We start from the raw sequence: 22,652 nt of genomic DNA on the forward strand, positions 1-22,652 counted from the left end.
GCATGACTGGGATGGGCTAAATCGCCTGTTTCTGTGCTGTATATCCTGGTAATCACACTGGCTCATTCATAGTCATAAACATCACTGTTTTTTCTTTATTTTGTATGGTCCGATACCAAACTATGATATAAATAACTGACCTGGGAAAAAGTACAACTTTGTGAAAATATGCAGCAGTGCGTCCCGGACATCACTCAGTTATTGCCACATAGACTCGCGTGGAATATAAACACCAGCACAGACCAGTTGGGTCGAATGGCCTGTATAGTCTACATAACATCTCACTGCTTCCTAGTTTTTCTATTCAGATTGTTGTCATGACAGCGGCACATTATGACAGCTTGGTTGGAAGAACGCTTGGCACAGAAATTTGGGCGGGACCAGTCCCTGCCCCCGATATTGGGTCTCGGGCCTCATTTACATCAAGTTCATCCAGTGAACGAGGGTCAGCCAGGTCGGGGGGCAACACAGGCGATGTGATGTGGGGGAAGTGCCAGAGATCAGCAGGGGAGCAGAGAGGGAGCATCAGCGATCAGCATGAGGGTATCAGCATGCTGGCAGAATTCTCAATGTGTGGGCTGTACGTTCTGGGAACTGTAATTTAAAATCTTAGCTGCGGCCTAACAGGGACCCCTTTAAGGTCACATATAGGCATGGTTTTCCCGAGTTCAATCAGCACTGGCCTCCTCAGGGCAAAGCGATCTTGCAGTGGGGGCCTCAAACAAGGTGTTCAAGCCCCTTACTTGCATATTGAAAAGGCCCCATTGCCTAGTTAAGGCATGAGCACTGCATGCTGATTTTTTCTGGGGCCTTCGCTAAAATGGCCACAATGCACTTCCGGCTTGTAATGTAATGAGCGTGCACTTCCTGCCCGTCATATTGGATGCTTAGGAGGATGTTTAGCGTCCAGAAAATGGGCTCTGCGCATTCAAATATCTAGGCCCTTAGGGGTTCAGTGATAAGCCCACAATAAGACTGATTATCTGTACCAGTCAATCCCACTGCAGTTCTTCCTGATCAAACAACCTAAACAGCAGCTCTCATTCGACAAAGAATTCCATTATATCATGCATTTAATGTGTGCCCCCATTCTACTGGGGACAATTAAGCTTCCTTACCAAAATTCCGGTTTATTAAAAACAGAAAGGTTTAACATTGCCCTGCTCCATCTACACTCCTATCAGTTGCCTACGAAGCACTATTGACGGTGACACGTGACTAGACAGGATGGGAAGATTTCACTCGTGGGAGCATAAGTGGAATTAAATTAACCCTCCCCCCTCCTTGCTGGGCAAGTGGATAAAGTTTGGTGAGCACAAGACGCAGAAAGGGTCATTCTGCAAACCGGTGCTTTCAGCAGCTGTGGGCACAGCTTCCCATTGGGAGCGTAGGTTCAACCCTACAGAATTCCACATGGGACCCAGCACAGTACTAAAAGCCACGACTGTGGCATGCGGAACACCCATGCTTTGATTAAATGTGCTGGATTAGAACCCACGCGAGGGTCTATTGGATTTCAGCTGTAAAAATGTTGCTTAAATACAAGATTAAAAAAAAAAGACAAATGTTACATTCACACGAATGGATAAGTAGTGCAGCTGTTACACGCTATGACTATGCCGATTCATGTGCTGGAGTGTCTGACTGTAGCTCATGCGGGGCTTTGTGAGGGATTATTTTAATTATATTTTTACAAGTTTTGGAGTGGCTGATGACGTCATCGCGCTGGTGCGTCACAACGTTTCTCCCCTTCAGTTAAAGGGGAGGGCCGCTGCGAACTCTGCAGCCACTTCAGTGGCAAGCACTGGGCCACCAGGGAGGGTTTCAGCCGGGCCAGCGGTCTGGCACCCAAGAGGGGGTGCCAGGCTTGCCTGCTGGCGGCTCAGCCGAACCCGCGGCCATAATTGTCGGCCTGACTTGGCAGTCGGCCACCAAAAAAAAAAACAAGGCATCGACAGCAGCGCCACTGCCCCTTTAAGGGCGGCTAGGCCGCCATGTCACAGAGAGTGTACTGACCAGCGGCGGGGCTGCTCCCGCGGGGCAATTCCAGGAAAGGGGCAATTTCATGAGGGAGTCCCCACCAGACAGTAAAGGGTCAGCGTGTGCACGCCGCGGCGGGAAAACGGGTGGAGCAGTCCCGGACACCGCTCCAAAACTGAGTAAGGGTAATTTTCAAAATGGCGGCCCCTCCGCGTAGATGCAGCGGCCGATTCGCGCCACTTTCAGGCAGCCAGAGGCCTTCGAGAAAGGGACAATTTCGGCCCCGTTGAGTTTTTTTTTTAAATGTAGCATTTTTCTTGTGCTTTTGTCTTTTAAAATGTAAACAAAGAATGGCAGCAGCATCGTGATACCAGGTGACATGGTCCACCATGTGACTCGAGGACAGGCCCCGTGAGGAAGTAGTTCCACACTGCTGTGTCGGAGCTCTCAGAAATATGGCGGACTCTCAAATGGAGGCTTTCAAAAGATTAAAGCAAACAGAGAACCCTTTTATCACTTCAGCTTCACAAATGTAAAAACTGAAAACACCTTTGGTAATTACAAGCTTGCTTTCACTGAAGGAAAAGGAATCAATTAAAAACATGATTTCTAAAAAAATAGTTTAGCTCCAGAGGATGTGGTTTCTGTGGTGGGCCAGCTCAAGCGATTCAAGAGGATCCAAATCAATGTGAAAGAAGCTTTTGCTCAGCAATCTGGGTTAGATATCAACACTTGGACTGACGGGGGCCCAGAGGCAGGGGTGCGGGGTGGGAGTCGGTGTTCCAAGTACTGTACAGATAGATACAGTCTGGACTTCGTTCTCTATTCTTCACACAGCTTGGAAGGGAAGATTATTTTAAAAGCACGCACCAATTTACCTTCCAAGCTCTTGCTCTTTCTCACACACACAGCTTGTCTCCACTCAGTAGGGACCACAAACCTCACAACCAACAGCTCCACTCGGTTGCCCAGTGCTCCGAACTCCACAGACAGAACTTATCACGAGAAGATATGCAAGACTCCTTTTAAAAAAAAAAATCAAGGCACTCATTCATTGCAACACCTCTCGTCCAACTGAAAGACCCTCCCTTAATAATTTATTTAAATCGGTCAGGAAATTGTGTGTTGGAGGCAGACCTTCGGACTTGTATACTGACCGTTAGACCGGCCTCTTACAATCGTTCAGAGGGAGCTTGGGCCTCTGACCTCAAGCCTCTTGAAATTAATTTTTGTGCTTTTGATTTCACCTCCAGAAACTTTTCCTCCCACACTTTTCCTGACTAGACCAGTTGGGCTGAATGGTTTGTTTCTGTGTTGTACATTATATTTGAACCCAATGTTAAACATAGAATGTACAGCACAGATACAGGCCATTCGACCCAACGGGTCTATGCCAGTGTTTATACTCCACACAAGACTCTGCTGACTCCAATGACCTGTTGTCACTCTGCCTCCCTGTATCTTCTATTCCCTTCACCCTCACGTGTGCATCAGGCTTCCCTTATTGGCTTCAGCCTCTCCATGTGGCAATGAGTAACACACTCTCATCACGCTCTGTGCAATGAATTTTCTCCTAAATTCTTTATTGGATCCATTGGTGGCTATCTTGTATTAATGACCACAGTTTCTCCACATTCAAAACACTTCATCATTTTAAAGACCTCTTAGCGGGTCTCTTCTCAGTCCAGAGAAAAGTACCCCAGCCCACTCAATAGTTGAGTCTTCTCAATTCTGGAAACAACCTCTTAAATCTTTTCTGGCACTTCCTCCAGTGCTTCAATATCCTTATTATAGTACGGATACTAGAACTGCACACAGTATTCCAAGTGTGGGTGAACCAAGTGTTTGGTGTTCTAGTCCTGTAGAAATGAACAAACACCGGGCACTTTCCATTGCTTTATCCAAATAGCCAATGTTCATGTGCGTGCCTTGAAAGGGAGTGATTGTGGCCTCTACCCGACGCCCACACACTCCCACCAGGGGCTGCTGGATAGCAGTCAGGAGAGACAACCCTGCCTGGATTTCCTGTCCCTGAACCTATGGGAGGTGGGGCGAATTGCAGGACCCACAGCCGATAGTGGCCAAGTCAGTATAGACCAGAGATCACATGACAACACAAATTAAAATACAATTCATGGAGTACATAGGAAGAGAGAGATGAGTGGCACAAGGGTAAACCAATCCATGTCCCTGGCATCTTCCTGATCTTTGTGAATCACCGACTCACTGGATAAGCTCGTTGCATGGACAGAGACCCTGGGACATGCCATTTCAGATGGGTACTTGCATGTAACATGGATCTGCACACTTCTTCCTGTGGGAGGCTAAATGTTATTCAATACAAAACTCTTAATAGGGTATACAGGCCCATATGCAGCTTTTTGGATGCACATGATCAGTTGGTTGCTGTGGAAGATGTGAAGAAGGCGTACCTGTTCTGCTCTACACTGTAGGAATGCCTTAGATTCTGATGTGTGGATAGATCTTGACTTTGTGCGATAGTGTAAACTGGGTGACAGTGAGTCAGGAGCCCCTTTTACATCCTCCCCACTTTTATTTCCAGTGAACGGAAATAGAAATCGGGTGAGACGTAAAACGGACTGCAGACTCCCGACCTCCTCTTTTACACCATCTCACAAAGTCACGATCTGAATTCCTCAGAGTCCTTCACTCAGTCTCATGACCCACTAACATGCATTTTTATAAGGAAGGAGACCTGTTTTGTCTTTTATTACACTTCACAATCAGAATTGGTGCCTGCCATTTTGTTAACAGCTCATAAATCATTTCTGCTGTCCAGAGAAAGTCAAATGGGCAAACAGCTTGCTGGCTAATGGGCCCCACTTCCTAACCTGGGTCCTTTCTTTCACAGTCCTTATGCTTGCACCTTAAGAAAAGAAAGACTGACTTGCATTTCTATAGTGCCTTTCACGATCACTGGACGTCTCAAAGAGCTTTACAGCCAATTAAGTACTTTTTTTTTTGGAGTGTAGTCACTGTTGTAATGTGGGAAACCAGCAACCAGATAATCTGTTTTTGTGATGTTGATTGAGGGATAAATATTGGCCATGACCGGGGATAGCTCCCCTGCTCTTCTTCTAAATAGTGCCATGGGATCTTTTATGCCCACCCGAGAGCGCAGACGGGGCCTCGGTTGAACATCTCATCCGAAAGACGGCACTTCTGACAGTGCAGCAGTCCCTCAGCACTGTACTGGAGTGTCAGCCAAGACTTGTTCGCAAATTGAGCTCACAAGCTTTTGACTCAGAGGCGAGTGTGCTACCCCACTGAGCCACAGATGACACTGAACTTTGATGAAAGGATTTGTTGTCTGGTTTGAGAAATGTTTGGATAACCCTCTTTCACTCTCCTGGTTTTGGTTGGGGCTTTCTCCCATTGGGGCTGTGAGCTGTTGCCATGGCAACAGATGAACGGTCATTGGCTTCTCTCTCCACACATGCTGCCTGACCCACTGAGTGCTTCCAGAATTTTCTTTTTCACTGCTCATAGATTTTTACTCATTCTATAGATGCTCTTTGTTTGTTTGTTCTTAAATTTAAAAGATTTTCTGAAAAGCTTTTAAGTATACACAAAGTCCTGGTAGAATCTTGCTGCAAGATGTTCAAAAGGCACCCGGGGAGGTTTTTTTTAAATAATCTGTGCTTCAGGTATCCTTTTATGCCCCTTCATTCCTTTAAAGTTGCATTGTACGGAGATTGCTTTGTAATTACACACTCATTAAGTGTAGTTACACACAGATATAAAGAACTGTCTCTTACCCCATACATAGGCCATTCATTCTCCACTGAATAATGGGGCCGGACTTGGTCAGGCCATCAAAAGAAACGGGGGAAAGCAAGAAAGCCGAGCGCTAAAAAGGGGAATGGGAATACCTTGCTCTAGCTTGGAATCTACCCGTGGAATCAAGTACACAGTCCGTATCAACATTTTTGTGCAAAATTAGCAGCCTGCAGGCCAACAAAACAGAAACTTACTTGAAAACAGACCCACGCGGCATAGATTTTAGCAGCAGTCCAGCTGAAGTTCGGGGCTCGGCTCCAGATGTCACCGATACTTGACTTTCCGGAGTACAAATCGAGAAGAGGACCAGATAGAGCACACTGGTACTGGTCACACGACATCACAAAGTAAAATACAAGTAATGGAGCGCACAGGAGGAGCACGATAACTGACACAAGGGAAAACCAATCTACTTCCCTGTAAAAAAAAAAGACAGGTAGCCATTACAGTTTAGTTTTCAGTGGAAAGGTATTTTGAGAGCCTCCATTTCACAGCAAGAAATGAACAAGTTAGATTTATGAAATCAATAAATCTTCAAAAATGTGAATACATAACATTATATAAACTAGTGATCCTCTGGTACAGGTATGACCTCCCAAATCCGGAAACCCTGGGACAGAGGCCGTTCTGGATTCGGGGTATTTCCAGATTTCGGAATATATTTCCAATGTCCCGAATCCGGAAACCTATTTGGCTCAGCGGTGACCCATAGTTAATAAGATAAAAAACGCCCGGGAAAAACCTGCATTGCAGCCCTTGGGACAGCAGTAGGTACGAAGACCTGCAAAAAAAGGCAAGTTAAAGTTTATAGTTTTTAATTCTTTTGCAGCGATTCGATAATTGTGATTTTTTATTTTTTGAAATTTCTTTTTTGGTGTGCGTGTCTGTGCATGTGGTGGTGGTGGGGGATTATTTACTGTTGTGAAACAAATGTCCGGATTTTGGAATATTTACACGGATTTTGGATGACCCCTCCACCAATCCGCCGATGTCCAGATTTCAGAACATTCCAAATTTTGGAATTGTGGATTTGGGAGATCGTACCTGTATATGTCAGAACTTAACAGATATAGACATGCAACTCAAACTAAACACTGTCGGATTTTCTTGCCTCTTTTTTTAATATTAGTTCACGGGGCGTCGCAAGGCCAGCATTTATTGCCTATCCCGAATTGCCCCTGAGCCGCCTTCTTGAACTGCAGAGGGCAGCAAAGAGTCAATCACATTGCTGTTGGTCTGGAGTCACACGTAAGCCAGACCGGGTAAGGGCGGCAGATGTTCTTCCGTAAAAGTACATTAGTGAACCAGATAGTTTCATGGTCGCCAGCACAGGTGCAACGTCCAACACCCGGAGTTCCGGAATCCGGACACCAGGCTGATCCGTGGTGGAATCGTCCGGAAACCGGAAAATGTTCTGGAATCCGGACTCCCCTGCCTCGGCACCCCGCCTCAGCTGCCCGACCTCCCCCCACCTCGGCCGGACTCTGCCCAACTGACCTCCGGCGACCCTCCCGACCCCCCCATCCGATCTCTGGCGGCCCGACCTACCCACCCGCACCACCTCCCCTGCCCCCATCTCCAGCGGCCGACCGACCCCCCTCCCTTCCCCTCCCGAGGCCCAGGCAAAGACATTCCAAAATCTGGAAATATCCGGAATCCGGAATGGCCTCAGTCCCGAGGTTTCCAGATTTCGGACGTCACACCTGTACTAGCTTTTAAAATTATTTATTTAATTAACTGAATTTAAATTCCCCAGCTGCCGTGATGGGATTTGAACTCGCATCTCTAGATCATTAGTCCAGGCCTCTGGATTACTAGTCCAGTAACATGACCACTATGCCACCATACCCTTGATGCAAGGACAGCGAGGCCATTAATAAAAGCCCTATTGCCATCCTATTTGAGGTTAACTAACTCAATATAGACTGGGGAATCGAATCTGCTGACTTCCTGTTCCCTACGGCTCAGCTAATCACTGCTGTAAATAAGTGGGTCATCAGGTTGAGCTTATGCTCCTGATTTTTAATTCCCTCTGTTGATTATAGTGCCTTATGTCCACAGCTGGCAGGATGGTATGAAAGCTTTCTGTTGACATGCAAACCAAATATTTGAATTGATCAGCAAACAGACATACAAAGTGCAATGCATGTTTATGCTACCAGCCCTTTAAAGTCCACCAGAGGTCACAAAGTGCTTTACAGCCAATGAAGTACTTTTTTTTGGAGTGTAGTCACTACTGTGATGTGGGAAATGCGGCAGCCAATTTGTGCACAGCAAGCTCCCACAAACAGCAATGTGATAATGACCAGATAATCTGTTTTTTTTTTGTGATGTTCATTGAGCGATAAATATTGGCTAGGACACTGGCAATAATTTCCTTGTTCTTCTTTGAAATAGTGCCCTTCGAAATAGGGATCCTTTTACGTCCACTTGAGAGAGCAGACGGGGCCTCGGTTGAACGCCTCATCCGAAAGACAGCAGCTCCGACAGTGCAGTGCTCCCTCAGTGCTAGATGTGTTTGTGCTCAAGTTCCTGGAGTGGGACTTGAACTCACAACCTTCTGACTCAGAGGCGAGTATGCTACCCACTGAGCCACAGCTTACACATTATGCCGTGGGATGAACTGGCGAGGAGTTGCAGGTGTTGGCAACAAAAACATGTGCATCCTTTCATCTGCCTCCTGCTTCTGTTCTGGGCAAATGGCTTTCATGGGACCTATTAATTATGCCTGCAAAACAACTGGCATTTATACAGTATCTTTGGGACAGTAAACACATTCCAAGGCCCCTCACTGATGCCAGACAAAGATGAATGATGAGCGAAAAAAAGAGAGAGGGTAACCAAAAGTGTGACAAATATTCAAACAGTTCAAAAATAAAGCCAGGACAAAGTGTTAAAGTGTATGCCTGCACCTATACATGAGGGTTTGTGCACACTTCATTGTGCAGGTGGATGGAGGAAACACTGCAGGGATAGTGTAAAGTTGCAAGGCAGTGGTGAATTAAAAGTGGATTCGAACAGCCTCTTCATAAATTTACAGAATTTTTGAATGAATGAAAACCTTGGGATTTTCTTTATACCCAATGGTCCAAATTTGCCTTGTTCATTGTGGGAACTGAATTACTGAATTTGTTCAGCAATTGGAACATAAGAATTAGGAGCAGGAGTAGGCCATTCGGCCCTTCGAGTCTACTCTGCCATTCAATAAGATCATGGTTGAACTTCGACCTCAACTCCACTTTCCTTCACTATCCTCATAGCCCTTGATTCCCGTAATATTCAAAAATCTATCGATCTCTTCTTGAGACACAACGACTGAGCCTCCACAGCCCTCTGGGGTAGAAAATTCAAAGATTCACCACCATCCGAGTGAATAATTTCTCCTCAACTCAGTCCTTGAATTAAGCTCCCATTCATTAGGCATTATTCACAATGTACTCTGACTGTAACACCTCCAGTGTTCAGAGGTGATCACATAATCATATAGCATAGAAAGAGGTCATTCGGCCCCGTTGTGCCTGTGCTGGCTCTCTGAAAGAGCCATCTAATCAGTCCCCCTCCTTCTTCATAGCCCTGTAAATGTTTCCTTTTCATGTTTATATTAGATTCCCTTTTTGAAAGTTACAACTGAATCTGCTTCCACCACTTTTTTCAGCCAATGCATTCCAGTGATTATGGTCATTAAAAGGTTTATATCCTTTACAGTATCTTTTCGACTTATAACTTTAGGTAGGGGGGGGAATAATTAAGAAATTGTATTTATACATTTGTGCATTTAACATCGAAAAATATCCCAAAGCTTTACAAAGATGGAAAAAAGGAATGAGCTGGATGCTGGGCCTTTGTGAGACAGTGTGAGATTAATTTCAAAGGAGCCATTTGAAAGAACAAATTTGTATGTAGTGTGTTACATGTACTCAGGTTGTCCCAAACCGTCTCGCAACCAATGATTTGCTGCTAAGTGTAATCACTGTTACGTAGGCAAAAGCAGCAGCCAGCTTACACACCGAGCTTCCACAAACAGCGAATGAGACAAATGAGCAGCTCATCTTTAAAAAAAAAAAAAATTGTTTAGAGATGAATCTTAGCCAGGAGACTTCGAGAGCTCTCTGCTCTGTACTGTGCTGGAATTTGTTGTCCACCTCAAGCAGTTGGGACTTCACGTCTTGTCCGAAAGACAACACCACTGATAGCACTCTCTCTGTCCTGCAGTGGAGTACCAGCACAGAATATTAGCTTAGATCCTGGAGTGGGACTTGTACCCACAACTTGCTGACTCAAAAGTAAGAGTGTTACCAACTTAGCAAAGTCAGCGAATTATAGAGAAAAGCAGAAGCTTCGATTGGTAAAAATCAAAGCACTTTAAAAAGACTTGCATTTATATCGCGCCTTTCACGACCACCGGATGCCTCAAAGCGCTTTAGAGACACTTTTTGAAGTGTAGTCACTATTGTAATGTGGAAAACGTGTCAGCCAATTTGCGCACAAGCAAGCTCCCACAAACAGCAAGGTGATAACAGAAACAGATTATCTGGTCATTATGTTGATTGAGGGATAAATATTGGCCAGGGACACCGTGGATAACTTCCCTGTTCTTCTTCGAAATAGTGCCATGGGATCTTTTACGTCCACCTGAGGGGGCAGACAGGGCCTCGGTTTAACATCTCATCCGAAAGATGGCACCACCGATAGTGCAACGCTCCCTCAGCACTGCACTAGAGTGTCAACCTAGATTTTTGTGCTCAAGTCCCTGGAGTGGGACTTGAACCTGCAACCTGCTGACTCAGAGGCGAGTGTGCTGAGCCACAGCTGACACCTTCACAATATATCTTTGAATATATTTGAATATAGCGGAGATAGACAGATTTTTGAGCGATAAGGGAGTATGGGGAGCGGGCAGGGAAGTGGAACTGAGTCCATGATCAGATCAGCCATGATCTTATTGAATGGCAGAGCAGGGTCGATAGTCTTCTTTTTTATTTCTTATTTCTTATGTTTTTAACATACAATTGCATCTCTATTCTTTGTCAGTCAGGATCTAACAACTGATCGTACTACAGTGGAACCACAAATAAATCCTCAAATAGTGTGTAGGGGGGAAAAGGGCAAATAGAAAACATATACCATTGCCATCAGAAGATTCAATTTATAATTCAGCCAGGTCAAATGTTTTTATCGAGCAGAAGTGGTGTTATAGAACATTCATTACAGCGTACATTTGTTAGCACAGTGCCAAAGGCTCCTAGCCACGCAGACTGTAATGTAACAAATGATGTTACGCAACCTCAGGGTAGAACTGCAAAGTTCCTGAACTACTGCTTTAAAAAAATCTCTTCTTTTTAAAAAAAAATTAAGGCTCCTGGCATTTATGCAGAAGGTAATGGATTTGAGATGATTCAGTCAACTCACCACAGATCAAAACAAGTGTTATACTGTTTACTCAATAGGTGCTTCTGTCCTCCCAGGGGATTTGCCTGAAGGAAGAGCATCTGGGAGGGCACTGAGCACCTCGAGTCTCATCGCCGAGAGTATGCAGAAAGCAAGCGCAGGCAGCGGAAAGAGCGTACGGCAAACCAGACTCCCCACCCACCCTTTCCTCCAACGACTGTCTGTCCCACCTGTGACAGAGACTGTAATTCCCCTATTGGGCTGTTCAGTCACCTGAGAACTCACTTTTAGAGTGGAAGCAAGTCTTCCTCGATTTCGAGGGACTGCCTATGATGATTACTCAATAGGCAAGTTACTGGATAAATACCAAACCCTATTCAGCTTGTTAAACCAAATTAATGTGCATACTGCACATGGAAGGCCTGTTTATAAAGAGGTTTTTCCAACAGTCACTTCCAGAGAAAAAAGGATTATGAATTGGAAGATATTAATTTTTTTTTTTTAAAAAGTAAAAAAATGGCTTACTTAAATACTTGAATGTTCAGATAAAACATTAATTATCTATGAATAAACCTCCTGTGTTGATCATGGTTAGTTTAAGGCATGCACTCTCGCCTCTGAGTCAGCAGGTTGTGGGTTCAAGTCCCACTCCAGAGACTCGAGCACAAAATCTACGCCGACACTCTAGTGTAGTACTGAGGGAGAGCTGCACTGTCGGAGGTGCCGTCTTTAGGATGAGATGATAAACCGAGGCCCCCGTCTAACCTCTCAGGTAGGCGTAAAAAATCCCATGGCACTATTTGATGAAGAGCGAGGGAGTTATCCCCGATGACCTGGCCAATATTTAGCCCTCAACCAACATCACTAAAACAGATTATCTGGTCATTATCTCATTGCTGTTTGGGGGACCCTGCTATGCCAACATTGGCTGCTGCATTACAACAGTGAGTACACTTCAAAAAAGTGCTTTGGCACCTCCAGAGGTCATGAAAGGCACTATATAAATGAAAGTCTTTCTCTGTATTTGTTGTCCGTACTTGCACTTTGTTCCTCATTGTGCTCTTGCAGTCGACTCTCAGGAGGCCAATTCATTCATCCAGAAAGCCATAGGATCCGAAAACACTTCAGATAGACTTCAGGCCTGTGAGGTTGAGGTAGCAGTGGTTTCATTACTGCTGTCTGTGGTGGGTTTTGTGCTTTCTGGACAATGAACATTTGGGGGTTGGACGAGACGTTGTGGCCACAGGATGTGCTCAATATTCAGCACCATTCCAACAGACTTGGAGGCACACTGGAAGAGTTCCTCTGTGGTCTTCCCGTGTCTACGTGATTCTCGGTCTCTCTCAATTACCCTCTCCTTCCATTCAGCTATCCAATATCCCTGCTCCCAGCCCACGTTCTCTGTGCCATTTGGTTTATCCGCCTTGGTGTCTCTCTAATTCTCTTTCTCTGAATCTTTTTTTTAACCCTCTTCCTGATACATGGGAGTGAACAAGGGAGTGAGGTGCATCTGCAGCAGAGACTGAGCTGTGGAAAGAAGCCAGAGCCAGAAGCCTAAAGAATCCTTTGGACTGCTGCACATTGGAGGCTGGGCCCGAGTTGGCGGATGCTTGGAATAAAGGAGTGCAGCAGGTTCTATGCTGCCTGCTGGTAGGGAAAGTTATACACAGGGATATGGTTGTTAATGTCAGCTGTGGCTCAGTGGGTAGCACTCTTGCCTCTGAGACAGGAGGTTGTGGGTTCAAGTCCCATTCCAGGGACTTGAACACAAGATCGAGGCTAACACTCCAATGCAGTGCTGAGGGAGTGCTGCACTGTCGGAGGTGCCGTCTTTCAGATGAGACGTTAAACCGGGACCTCGTCTGCTCTCTCAAGTGGACGTAAAAGATCCCCTGGCACTATTTCGAAGTAGAGGAGGGGAGTTATCCCCAGTGTCCTGGCCAATATTTATCCCTCAAATCAACATAACAAAGACAGATTATCTGGTCATTATCACATTGCTGTTTGTGGGAGCTTGCTGTGTGCAAATTGGCTGCCACGTTTCCGACATTACAACAATGACTGCACTTCAAAAAGTATTTCATTGGCTGTAAAGCGCTTTCAGACATCTGGTGGTCATGAAAGGCGCAATATAAATACAAATCTATCTTTCTTTAATCTAGCATGGATGGGAGGTGGAAAGAAATGTTGGAGTTGGGATAAAAACATAGAAAATAGGTGCAGGAGTAGGCCATTCGGCCCTTCGAGCCTGCACGGATGAACTTTGTACAGTTGTTCTGTGTGGTAACAGACTCGTGTCTCAACACAGGAGCGGAAAAGGAACCTGCAGCACACGGAAGATTTTTGATCATACTGTATTCAGTTGCATTTGCTCAGTTTCCCCACAGGCAAGTTTTCAACGTGTTTCTTTAGCTACAGGCCACCTCAACTGTCAACCAGTCCTCTGGGATTCAACTCATTTTTGATAAGTTGAATAGAATCTCACACCTCCAATTCAAACGATTCTTGAAATAAACACTTTTGATTTGGGTGCAGAAATCTTTACTACAGTGTTCAAAGAACTACAAAAGTTGCACAACTAGTCACATGCAGTTCCTCGCACTTGAATGGACAAGTTGCTGCCGGCATTATGCAATTGTGCAGGAAAAAGATATATGGTAAAGTGGGGTAGAGTTTCCGCTAGTTTTATTAGTGCAATCAGCGCCTGCTGTTGCCAAGGCCCGAAACTCCGGAATTCCCTCCCTCAACCTCTCTGCCTCGCCACCTCCTTCACGACACTCCTTAACACCTACCTCTTTGATCAAGCTTTTGGTCACCTGCCCTAATATCTCCTTATGTGGCTCGGTGTCAAATTATGTTTGACAACGCTCCTGTGAAGCGCCTTGGGACTTTTTAAAAAAGCGCCAGTGGTGGTTGTTGTTGTAATTTGGCTCACATCCTGGTTGCCAAAATGAATTTGAACCATACTTGCAGGTTTTCCTCCAGCAGTACATTTTCCAAAAGTCACTCAATACACTTGACAACACAGTAAGAATATGAAGAGGTACCTATACAACAGACACCTCAAAGCGCTGGAGAAGCACCACCAGTGCTGCCTCTGCAAGATCCTGCAAATCCCCTGGGAGGACAGACGCACCAACATCAGTGTTCTCGCTCAGGCCAACATCCCCAGCATTGAAGCACTGACCACACTTGACCAGCTCCATTGGGCGGGCCACATCGTCCACATGCCCGACACAAGACTCCCTAAGCAAGTGCTCTATTTGGAACTCCTACAGGGCAAGCGAGCCCCAGGTGGACAGAGGAAACGCTTCAAGGACACCCTCAAAGGCTTCTTGATAAAATGCACCATCCCCGCCGGCATCTGGGAATCATTGGCCCAAGACTGCCCAAAGTGAAGGAAGAACATCCGGGAGGGCACTGAGCTCCTCAAGTCTCGTCGCCGAGAGCATGCAGAAACCAAGTGCAGACAGCGGAAGGAGCGTGTGGCAAACCAGACTCCCCACCCACCCTTTCCTTCAACCACTGTCTGTCCCACCTGTGACAGGGGTCTGTAAGTCCCGTATTGGACTGTACAGTCACCTGAGAACTCACTTTTGGAGTGGAAGTAAGTCTTCCTTGATTTCAAGGGGCTGCCTATGATGAAGAAAATGAATAGGAAAAATAAATGGACAAAAGAAATTACACTTCCATGGAGCCTCATCACATTTCTCTGAAACGTACCAAAGCACTTCACCACGAACAAATTACTTAGAAATTAGTTATGATTTTTACACAGGTAAATATATAATATAAATTCCACACACATTGCCAGCCCACAACAATCTCAATATGTTTGTCTGTTATATTCATTTTCTTACCAGGCTCTGCCCCATTGCCCAAGTTGTTGCTTCTCACTCGGACCAACTCCATTTGCAGAACTCTTGCTTTGTCGTTTTACAGCTCCCGAGGCCTGTGTGGCAGTCATGGTGCTCTGTTACAAAAGGACAGACAGCTCAGGGTTGGCTTATGTGAAAATAAAGGCACAGTTATTATTCACAACTTTGGCAGCCCTGCAATATAAGCAGATCATTGTGGTTGCCAATTAGATGGTTATCATCTGACAGAATATTTTAGTGGATGACAAACTTGAAGTAACCAGATAAGTAGAGAGTTGTTCAATTGAAACCCAAGGCTTCGTCTTATTCATTCTCCAAATTCTAAAATTCAGAAAGTTTCAGCACTTCCACAATAGCTGGGTCAGGATAAATGTCAAAGTTATACCTTTTTTTCTAGTAGGACTTTTATGCTGTATTCATGCAGCTACGAGGAGTTATCCCAATGCTCCTGGTGCAAATTTCTGGAATTACCACTGCTAAATGTGTGACCTGTTCCATCAAGAGCTACCTAGCGTGTTAGTCGATGGCAGGTTATCATTCTGCTGGCTTCTCATTTTACACGAGAGCCAATACAATCAATGATCATAACCTGTATTAAGATCTGGGTAGGTGGGTTAGAAACCAGCCTGTCACTGCGTGTACCTGGTTTCTGGTGCCTGGTGCTCTTCCCAGGTTTCACACTGGCACAGTATGGGATGCTCCTCCAAGGCTGGGCAGAGGGCGCTTGACTCTGCATCTGGCTGTGCTATACCCGACTTGCCACCCACATCTGTCACACTGACGGGCACAAAATTTAAAGACAAAATCATGATGCGCATAAACACTGCCGATGAAACCTGACATTACTAGCACTGCTCCAGATACACAGCAGCATATCAAAAAGGCACTGACCTGAATCACTGCCAGTGAAGGCTTTAGGGAAGGAAATCTGCCGCCCTTACCCAGTCTGGCCTACATGTGACTCCAGACCCACAGCATTGTGGCTGATTTTTAACTGCCCTCTAAAACAGCAGAGCAAGCCGCGCATTTGTCAAGAGGGTGACTCACCACCACCTTCTCAAGGGCAATTAGAGATGGGCAATAAATGCCGGCCTTGTCAGCGATGCCCACATCCCGTGAGCGAATGAAAAAAAAAATTTAATTTACAACTTCTAACTGGCTCACTCACAGACTATCCCACAGAAAGGGTGGGAATCATTACCGGGAGTCATCAATGGGCTGATACTGTGCACTTTTTACATCAGCAATTTCCTCTCGAGGAGGAAGAAAATATTTGTCAATTTAATTTAAAAAACTGATGAAATTCAAAGCCTTCCTGCTTGAGTGTATTTGATCGGGTTTTGTCGTTTGTTGTTCCCTCTGTAGTTCATCCTTCCTTCCCAAATCATTGTACTGATCGATTTTCGGTCGGAGGGTTCAGTTAACAGCCACAGAACTCAAACCCGGCCACCTACAGTACTCTGCTCAGTGCTATGTGTTCGACCCTTTGTCTTCACTAATCAGGACTGCTTAGAAAAGGGAAGCATTTCAAAAGGAAACATTTAATGAGGACAAAAAGTGATTACTTAATGGCATTTCTGGCAGATCTTGGGTTTCTTCTGATTTGTTCCAAAGAGAATGCAGAGACACTTCTCTCTGTTATGACACATTGCACATGATTCAGAATCTGCCCCAAGGAGGGGGAGAAGAAAGGGAAGTGGGATGTGAGCTGTGAAGAAGGAAACTTTTACAAAAAGAGGCTGTTAATGGGCTCAATTTCTGTTGTATTCCATGTTATTCACGCTGATAGCATAAGGCCTCCTTCACCCTGTTTAAAATACACCACTGCACTTTACCATGGCTCATTTGGCAACGTGTTTTTACTATACTGGTATGAAACAGCAGGCAAAATGTACAATGCCTACAACAGCAGCATGTTACAACAGTGACTACACTTCAAAAGTACTTCATTGACTGTAAAGCACTTTGGGATGTCATGAGGCACTCACCTGGTTCCATTCTTATCTAATCATAGCCAAAGAATCACCTGCAATGGCTTCTCTTCTCGCTCCCGCACCATTACCTCTGGTGTCGTCCCCCCCCAACGATCTATCCTTGGCCCCTTGTGGCAGCGTGTAGATGTATTTCTCATCTACATGCTGCCCCTTGGCGACATCATCCGAAAACACAGCGTCAGTTTCCATATGTATGCTGACGACACCCAGCTCAACCTCACCATCACTTCTCTCGATCCCTCCACTGTCTCTAAATTGTCAAACTGCTTGTCTGACATCCAGTACTGAATGAGCAGAAATTTCCACCAACCAAAGCCCTTGATCCTCGACGCAAACTCCCATTCCCTAGCCACCGACTCCATCCCTCTCCCTGGCAACCGTCTGAGGCTGAACCAAACGGTTCGCAACCTTGGTGTTATATTTGACCCCGAGGTGAGCTTCAAACCACTTAGCCACACTATCGCCAAGAGCCCTCTGAATCATCGCCAGACTCCATCCCTGCCTCAGCTCATATGCTGCTGAAACTCTCATCCATGCTTTTGCTACCTCTAGACTGGACTACAACGCACTCCTGCTCGGCCTTCCATCTGCTGCTCTCTAAACTTGAGTTCATCCAAACCTCGGTTGCCCATTTTCTATGTTTCTATGTCTTAACTCGCACCCAAGTCCCGGTCACCCACCACCCCTGTGTTCACTGACTTACATTGGCTCCCGGTTAAGCAACACCTCAATTTAAAAATTCTCATCCTGGTTTTCAAATCCCTCCGTGGCCTCACTCCTCCGGCCCCACAACACCTCCCTTTGCTCCTCTAATTCTGGCCTCGAGTATCCCGATTTCAACCACTCCACCATTGGTGGCCGTGCCTTCAGCTGCCAAGGCCCTATGCTCTGGAATTACCTCCCTAAAACTCCCACCATCCCTCTCTTTCCTCCTTTAAAATGCTCCTTAAAACCTACCTTTTTGATCAGCTGCTCCAATATCTCTTTATATGGCTCGGCATCAAATTTTGTTTTACAACGTTCCTGTGATACGGCATGCGATGTTCTACTACATTTAGGGCACTTGAGACCAAGAAGTCCACGAGTTCCTCACGCTTGTTGTTGGAGGCAAGTGTGGAAGAGACAGGGGAGAGGGGTTTAAGAAGAATGTGCGCGGTAGGAAATAGAAGCCGGGGGTTATGTTTGCATTCCAGAATGATCCTGGAATAGTGAGCAGTTTTGGCAGACAAGTGCAAACCTAAGAATGCTTTATGTAGTGCAGCCAGATCTGGCAGTGAATGGCTAAACGAGTTGACGTCCCTTGCTGCTGTGGTTATGTAGTTACCTTTTGGCTCAAGTGCCGACTCAAAAGCAACCGTGGTACTTGGCGCCCAACTATACAGGTTATCAATGCTCTTTTAAAAAAATTGTTCATGAGGTATGGGCATCGCGGCCAAGGCCAGCATTTATTGCCCATCCCCAATTGCCCTTGAGAAGGTGGTGGTGAGCCGCCTTCTTGAGCCGCTGCAGTCCGTGTGGTGAAGGTATTCCCACAGTGCTGTTAGCGAGGGAGTTCCAGGATTTTGACCCTGGTGACAATGAAGGAGCACACTTCTTTGTAGCGGTTTGGTAGAACGCAGTGGCTTGCTGGGCCATTTCAGAGGGCAGTTCAGAGGCAACCACATTGCTGTGGGTCTAGAGTCACATGTAGGCCAGTCCAGGCAAGGAAGGCAGATTTCCTTTCCTAAAGGGCATTAGTGAACCAGGTGAGTTCACTATGCTACCATAACCTACATCTGCACACATTCCTTCCGTCAAACCACTTAACAGTCCTGCCAGCATACAGCACGTGAATGGAAAACATCTTTATGCTGAGAACTGCTGCTCTGCAATTTAGAGGAAAACCAAATTTCAGCACGTGGTCAGTATTAAAAGCCCCGAGCACTTACGCTTGCCACTGACTCATCATTCGCCAGCCGAACAAGTCAGACTCAAACCGATATGGCAGAGTAGTAGTACTGTTACATGCCACAATACAAAGGAGATGCGTGTTGGCTCTGGCTGTTAGGACTGGAGCTGATTTTGCCACCACTGAGGGCGAGTTTCACTCCTGGCAGCAGTTAACAGCAGTACTGTGCCAACAGGTCAATGCTCACTTCCAAGTGCCACATTTGCAATTACATCGTGGCTACTAAAATCAAGTATAACAGAGGATAAAATTGACCATTGTTCGTCAGTGTTTGTCAAATCCTGCAGAATGGATTGGACTAGCAATCAAGTAACCCAAGTCTGGGATAGCCGTTATAGCAGTGCCAGTACATAGACAGTAGAAATATTATAGCCAGGTCTGCGACTGTTTCAGTACCACTTTTCCCAGCACATATAATGAATCGAACAAGCACATAAAGCATACAGGACCCGGGTCACTCCCCATAGGACCAGACATATATATGCAGCATCAAAGCAGGCACACACATGAACAGAAGGAATTACTTTTGTGCAGTTGCCCCAATGAAAGTCAGCATGCAAGTCGGGCAGATAATAGTTCCTGGTTACTTAATAACATTCCAAGATAAGAACTAGACATGTCACAAGGGATAGTGTGTGTCTCTCTCTCTCTCTCTCTCTCTCTCTCTCTCCCCTCTCCCCCCGCCACCTTCAGACCCTGCCCCCGCCTCTCCCACCCCCTTCTCTCTCCACCCCCCTCCCTCCACACTCTCTCTCCTCCCCTTCCCCCACAACCCTCTCTCTGCTCACCCCTTGACCTCTCTCTCTCTCTCTCTCTCTCTCCCCCCCCTTTACCCCCTCTCTCTCCCCCCCTTCACCCCCTCTCTCCCCCCCTTCGCCCCCTCTCTCCCCCCTTCGCCCCCTCTCTCTCCCCCTTCACCCCCTCTCTCTCCCCCCCTTCACCCCCTCTCTCTCCCCCCTTCCTCTCCCCCCCTCTCTCTCCCCCCCTTCACCCCCTCTCTCTCTCTCTCCCCTTCACCCCCTCTCTCTCTCTCTCTCCCCCTTCACCCCCTCTCTCTCTCTCTCTCCCCCTTCACCCCCCCTCTCCCCCCCAACCCTCTCTCCCCCCCCCTTCACCCCTCTCTCCCCCCCTTCACCCCTCTCTCCCCCCCCTTCACACCCCCTCTCCCCCCCCTTCACACCCCTCTCCCCCCCCTTCACACCCCCTCCATCTCTCTCTCTCCCCCCCTTCACACCCTTCTCTTCCCCCCCTTCACCCCCTCTCTCCCCCAGCTTCACACCCCTCTCTCCCCCAGCTTCACACCCCTCTCTCCCCCCAGCTTCACACCCCTCTCTCCCCCCAGCTTCACACCCCTCTCTCCCCCCAGCTTCACACCCCTCTCTCCCCCAGCTTCACACCCCTCTCTCCCCCCAGCTTCACACCCCTCTCTCCCCCCAGCTTCACACCCTCTCTCCCCCAGCTTCACACCCCTCTCTCCCCCAGCTTCACACCCCTCTCTCCCCCCAGCTTCACACCCCTCTCTCCCCCAGCTTCACACCCCTCTCTCCCCCCAGCTTCACACCCCTCTCTCCCCCCAGCTTCACACCCCTCTCTCCCCCCAGCTTCACACCCCTCTCTCCCCCCAGCTTCACACCCCTCTCTCCCCCCAGCTTCACACCCCTCTCTCCCCCCAGCTTCACACCCCTCTCTCCCCCCAGCTTCACACCCCTCTCTCCCCCCAGCTTCACACCCCTCTCTCCCCCCAGCTTCACACCCCTCTCTCCCCCCAGCTTCACACCCCTCTCTCCCCCCAGCTTCACACCCCTCTCTCCCCCCAGCTTCACACCCCTCTCTCCCCCCAGCTTCACACCCCTCTCTCCCCCCAGCTTCACACCCCTCTCTCCCCCCAGCTTCACACCCCTCTCTCCCCCCAGCTTCACACCCCTCTCTCCCCCCAGCTTCACACCCCTCTCTCCCCCCAGCTTCACACCCTTCTCTCCCCCCAGCTTCACACCCCTCTCTCCCCCAGCTTCACACCCTTCTTCCCCCCAGCTTCACACCCCTCTCTCCCCCCAGCTTCACACCCCTCTCTCCCCCGCTTCACCCTCCCCCTCTCTCCTCCCCCTTCACCCCCTCCTTTCTCTCCCTTCATCCCCCTTCCTCCCCCTCTCTCTCTCTCTCATCCCCCCTCCTCTCTCCCTTCACCCCCTCCTCCTCTCTCTCTCTCTCCCCCCCTCACCCCCCTCTCTCTCTCTCTCTCTCTCTCCCCCCACTCCTCTCTCCCCCCCTTCCTCTCTCTCCCCCTCCCCCCCCTCTCTCTCTCTCTCTCTCCCCTCTCTCTCTCTCTCTCCCCCCTTCCTCTCTCTCCCCCTCTCTCTCTCCCTCTCTCTCTCTCCCTCTCTCTCTCTCCCCCTCCTCCTCTCCCTTCATCACCCCTCCCTCTCTCTCTCCCCTCTCCTCCCCCCCCTCTCTCTCTCTCTCTCTCTCTCTCCCTCTCCCCCCTCTCTCTCTCTCTCTCTCTCTCTCTCTCTCCCCCCTCCTCCTCTCCTCCTCTCCCTTCATCACCCCCTCCTCTCTCTCTCTCTCTCCCTCTCCTCCCCCTCTCTCTCTCTCTCTCTCTTCTCTCTCCCCCCTTCACCCCCTCCTCTCTCTCTCTCCTCCTCTCCCCCTCTCTCCTCTCTCTCTCTCTCCCCCCCTCCTCCTCTCTCTCTCCCCCCTCCCTCCTCCTCTCTCTCTCTCCCCCCCTCCCTCCTCCTCTCTCTCTCTTCTCTCTCTCTCCCCCTCCCCTCCTCCTCTCTCTCTCCTCCTCCTCCTCTCTCTCTCTCCTCCTCCTCTCTCTCTCCCCCCTCCTCCTCCTCTCTCTCTCTCCCCCCCTCCTCCTCTCTCTCCCCCCCTCCTCCTCTCTCTCTCTCCCCCCCTCCTCCTCTCTCTCTCTCTCTCCCCCCCCTCCTCCTCTCTCTCTCTCTCTCCCCCCCTCCTCCTCTCTCCTCTCTCTCCCCCCCTCCTCCTCCTCTCTCTCTCTCTCTCCCCCCCTCCTCCTCTCTCTCTCTCTCTCCCCCCCTCCTCCTCTCTCTCCCCCCTCCTCCTCTCTCTCTCCCCCCTCCTCCTCTCTCTCTCCCCCCTCCTCCTCTCTCTCCTCCCCCCCCCTCCTCCTCTCTCTCTCTCCCCCCCCCCTCCTCCTCTCTCTCTCTCCCCCCCCCCTCCTCCTCTCTCTCTCTCCCCCCCCCTCCTCCTCTCTCTCTCTCTCTCTCTCTCCCCCTCCTCCTCTCTCTCTCTCTCTCTCTCCCCCCTCCTCCTCTCTCTCTCTCCCCCCCTCCCTCCTCTCTCTCTCTCTCTCTCTCTCCCCCCTCCTCCTCTCTCTCTCTCTCTCTCTCTCTCCCCCCTCCTCCTCTCCTCTCTCTCTCTCTCTCCCCCCTCCTCCTCTCTCTCTCTCTCCCCCCTCCTCCTCTCTCTCTCTCTCTCTCTCTCTCTCCCCCCTCCTCCTCTCTCTCTCTCTCCCCCCCTCCTCCTCTCTCTCTCTCTCTCCCCCCTCCTCCTCTCTCTCTCTCTCCCCCCCTCCTCCTCTCTCTCTCTCCCCCCCTCCTCCTCTCTCTCTCTCTCTCCCCCCCACCTCCTCTCTCTCTCTCCCACCTCCTCTCTCTCTCTCCCACCTCCTCTCTCTCTCTCTCCCACCTCCTCTCTCTC

At 48.3% G+C, this 22,652-nt stretch overlaps 1 protein-coding gene across 1 annotated transcript in view; it reads right to left on the bottom strand.

Moving 5' to 3' along the window:
* The window catches only part of dhcr7 (7-dehydrocholesterol reductase), a 31,505-nt gene extending 15,701 nt beyond the window's left edge, over positions 1-15,804 (bottom strand). The window contains exons 1-3 of the mRNA XM_070899742.1: positions 15,690-15,804; positions 15,030-15,142; positions 5,976-6,198 (exon numbers count right to left, since the gene is read on the bottom strand). Coding sequence (XP_070755843.1) covers positions 5,976-6,198; positions 15,030-15,136 — 330 coding nt within the window. The 5' untranslated portion in view covers positions 15,137-15,142; positions 15,690-15,804. The remainder of the gene's footprint in view (positions 1-5,975; positions 6,199-15,029; positions 15,143-15,689) is intronic.
* Positions 15,805-22,652: the final 6,848 nt, after the last annotated feature.

The sequence above is a fragment of the Pristiophorus japonicus genome, chromosome 14 (assembly GCF_044704955.1).
Source record: "Pristiophorus japonicus isolate sPriJap1 chromosome 14, sPriJap1.hap1, whole genome shotgun sequence".
Taxonomy (NCBI): domain Eukaryota; kingdom Metazoa; phylum Chordata; class Chondrichthyes; family Pristiophoridae; genus Pristiophorus; species Pristiophorus japonicus.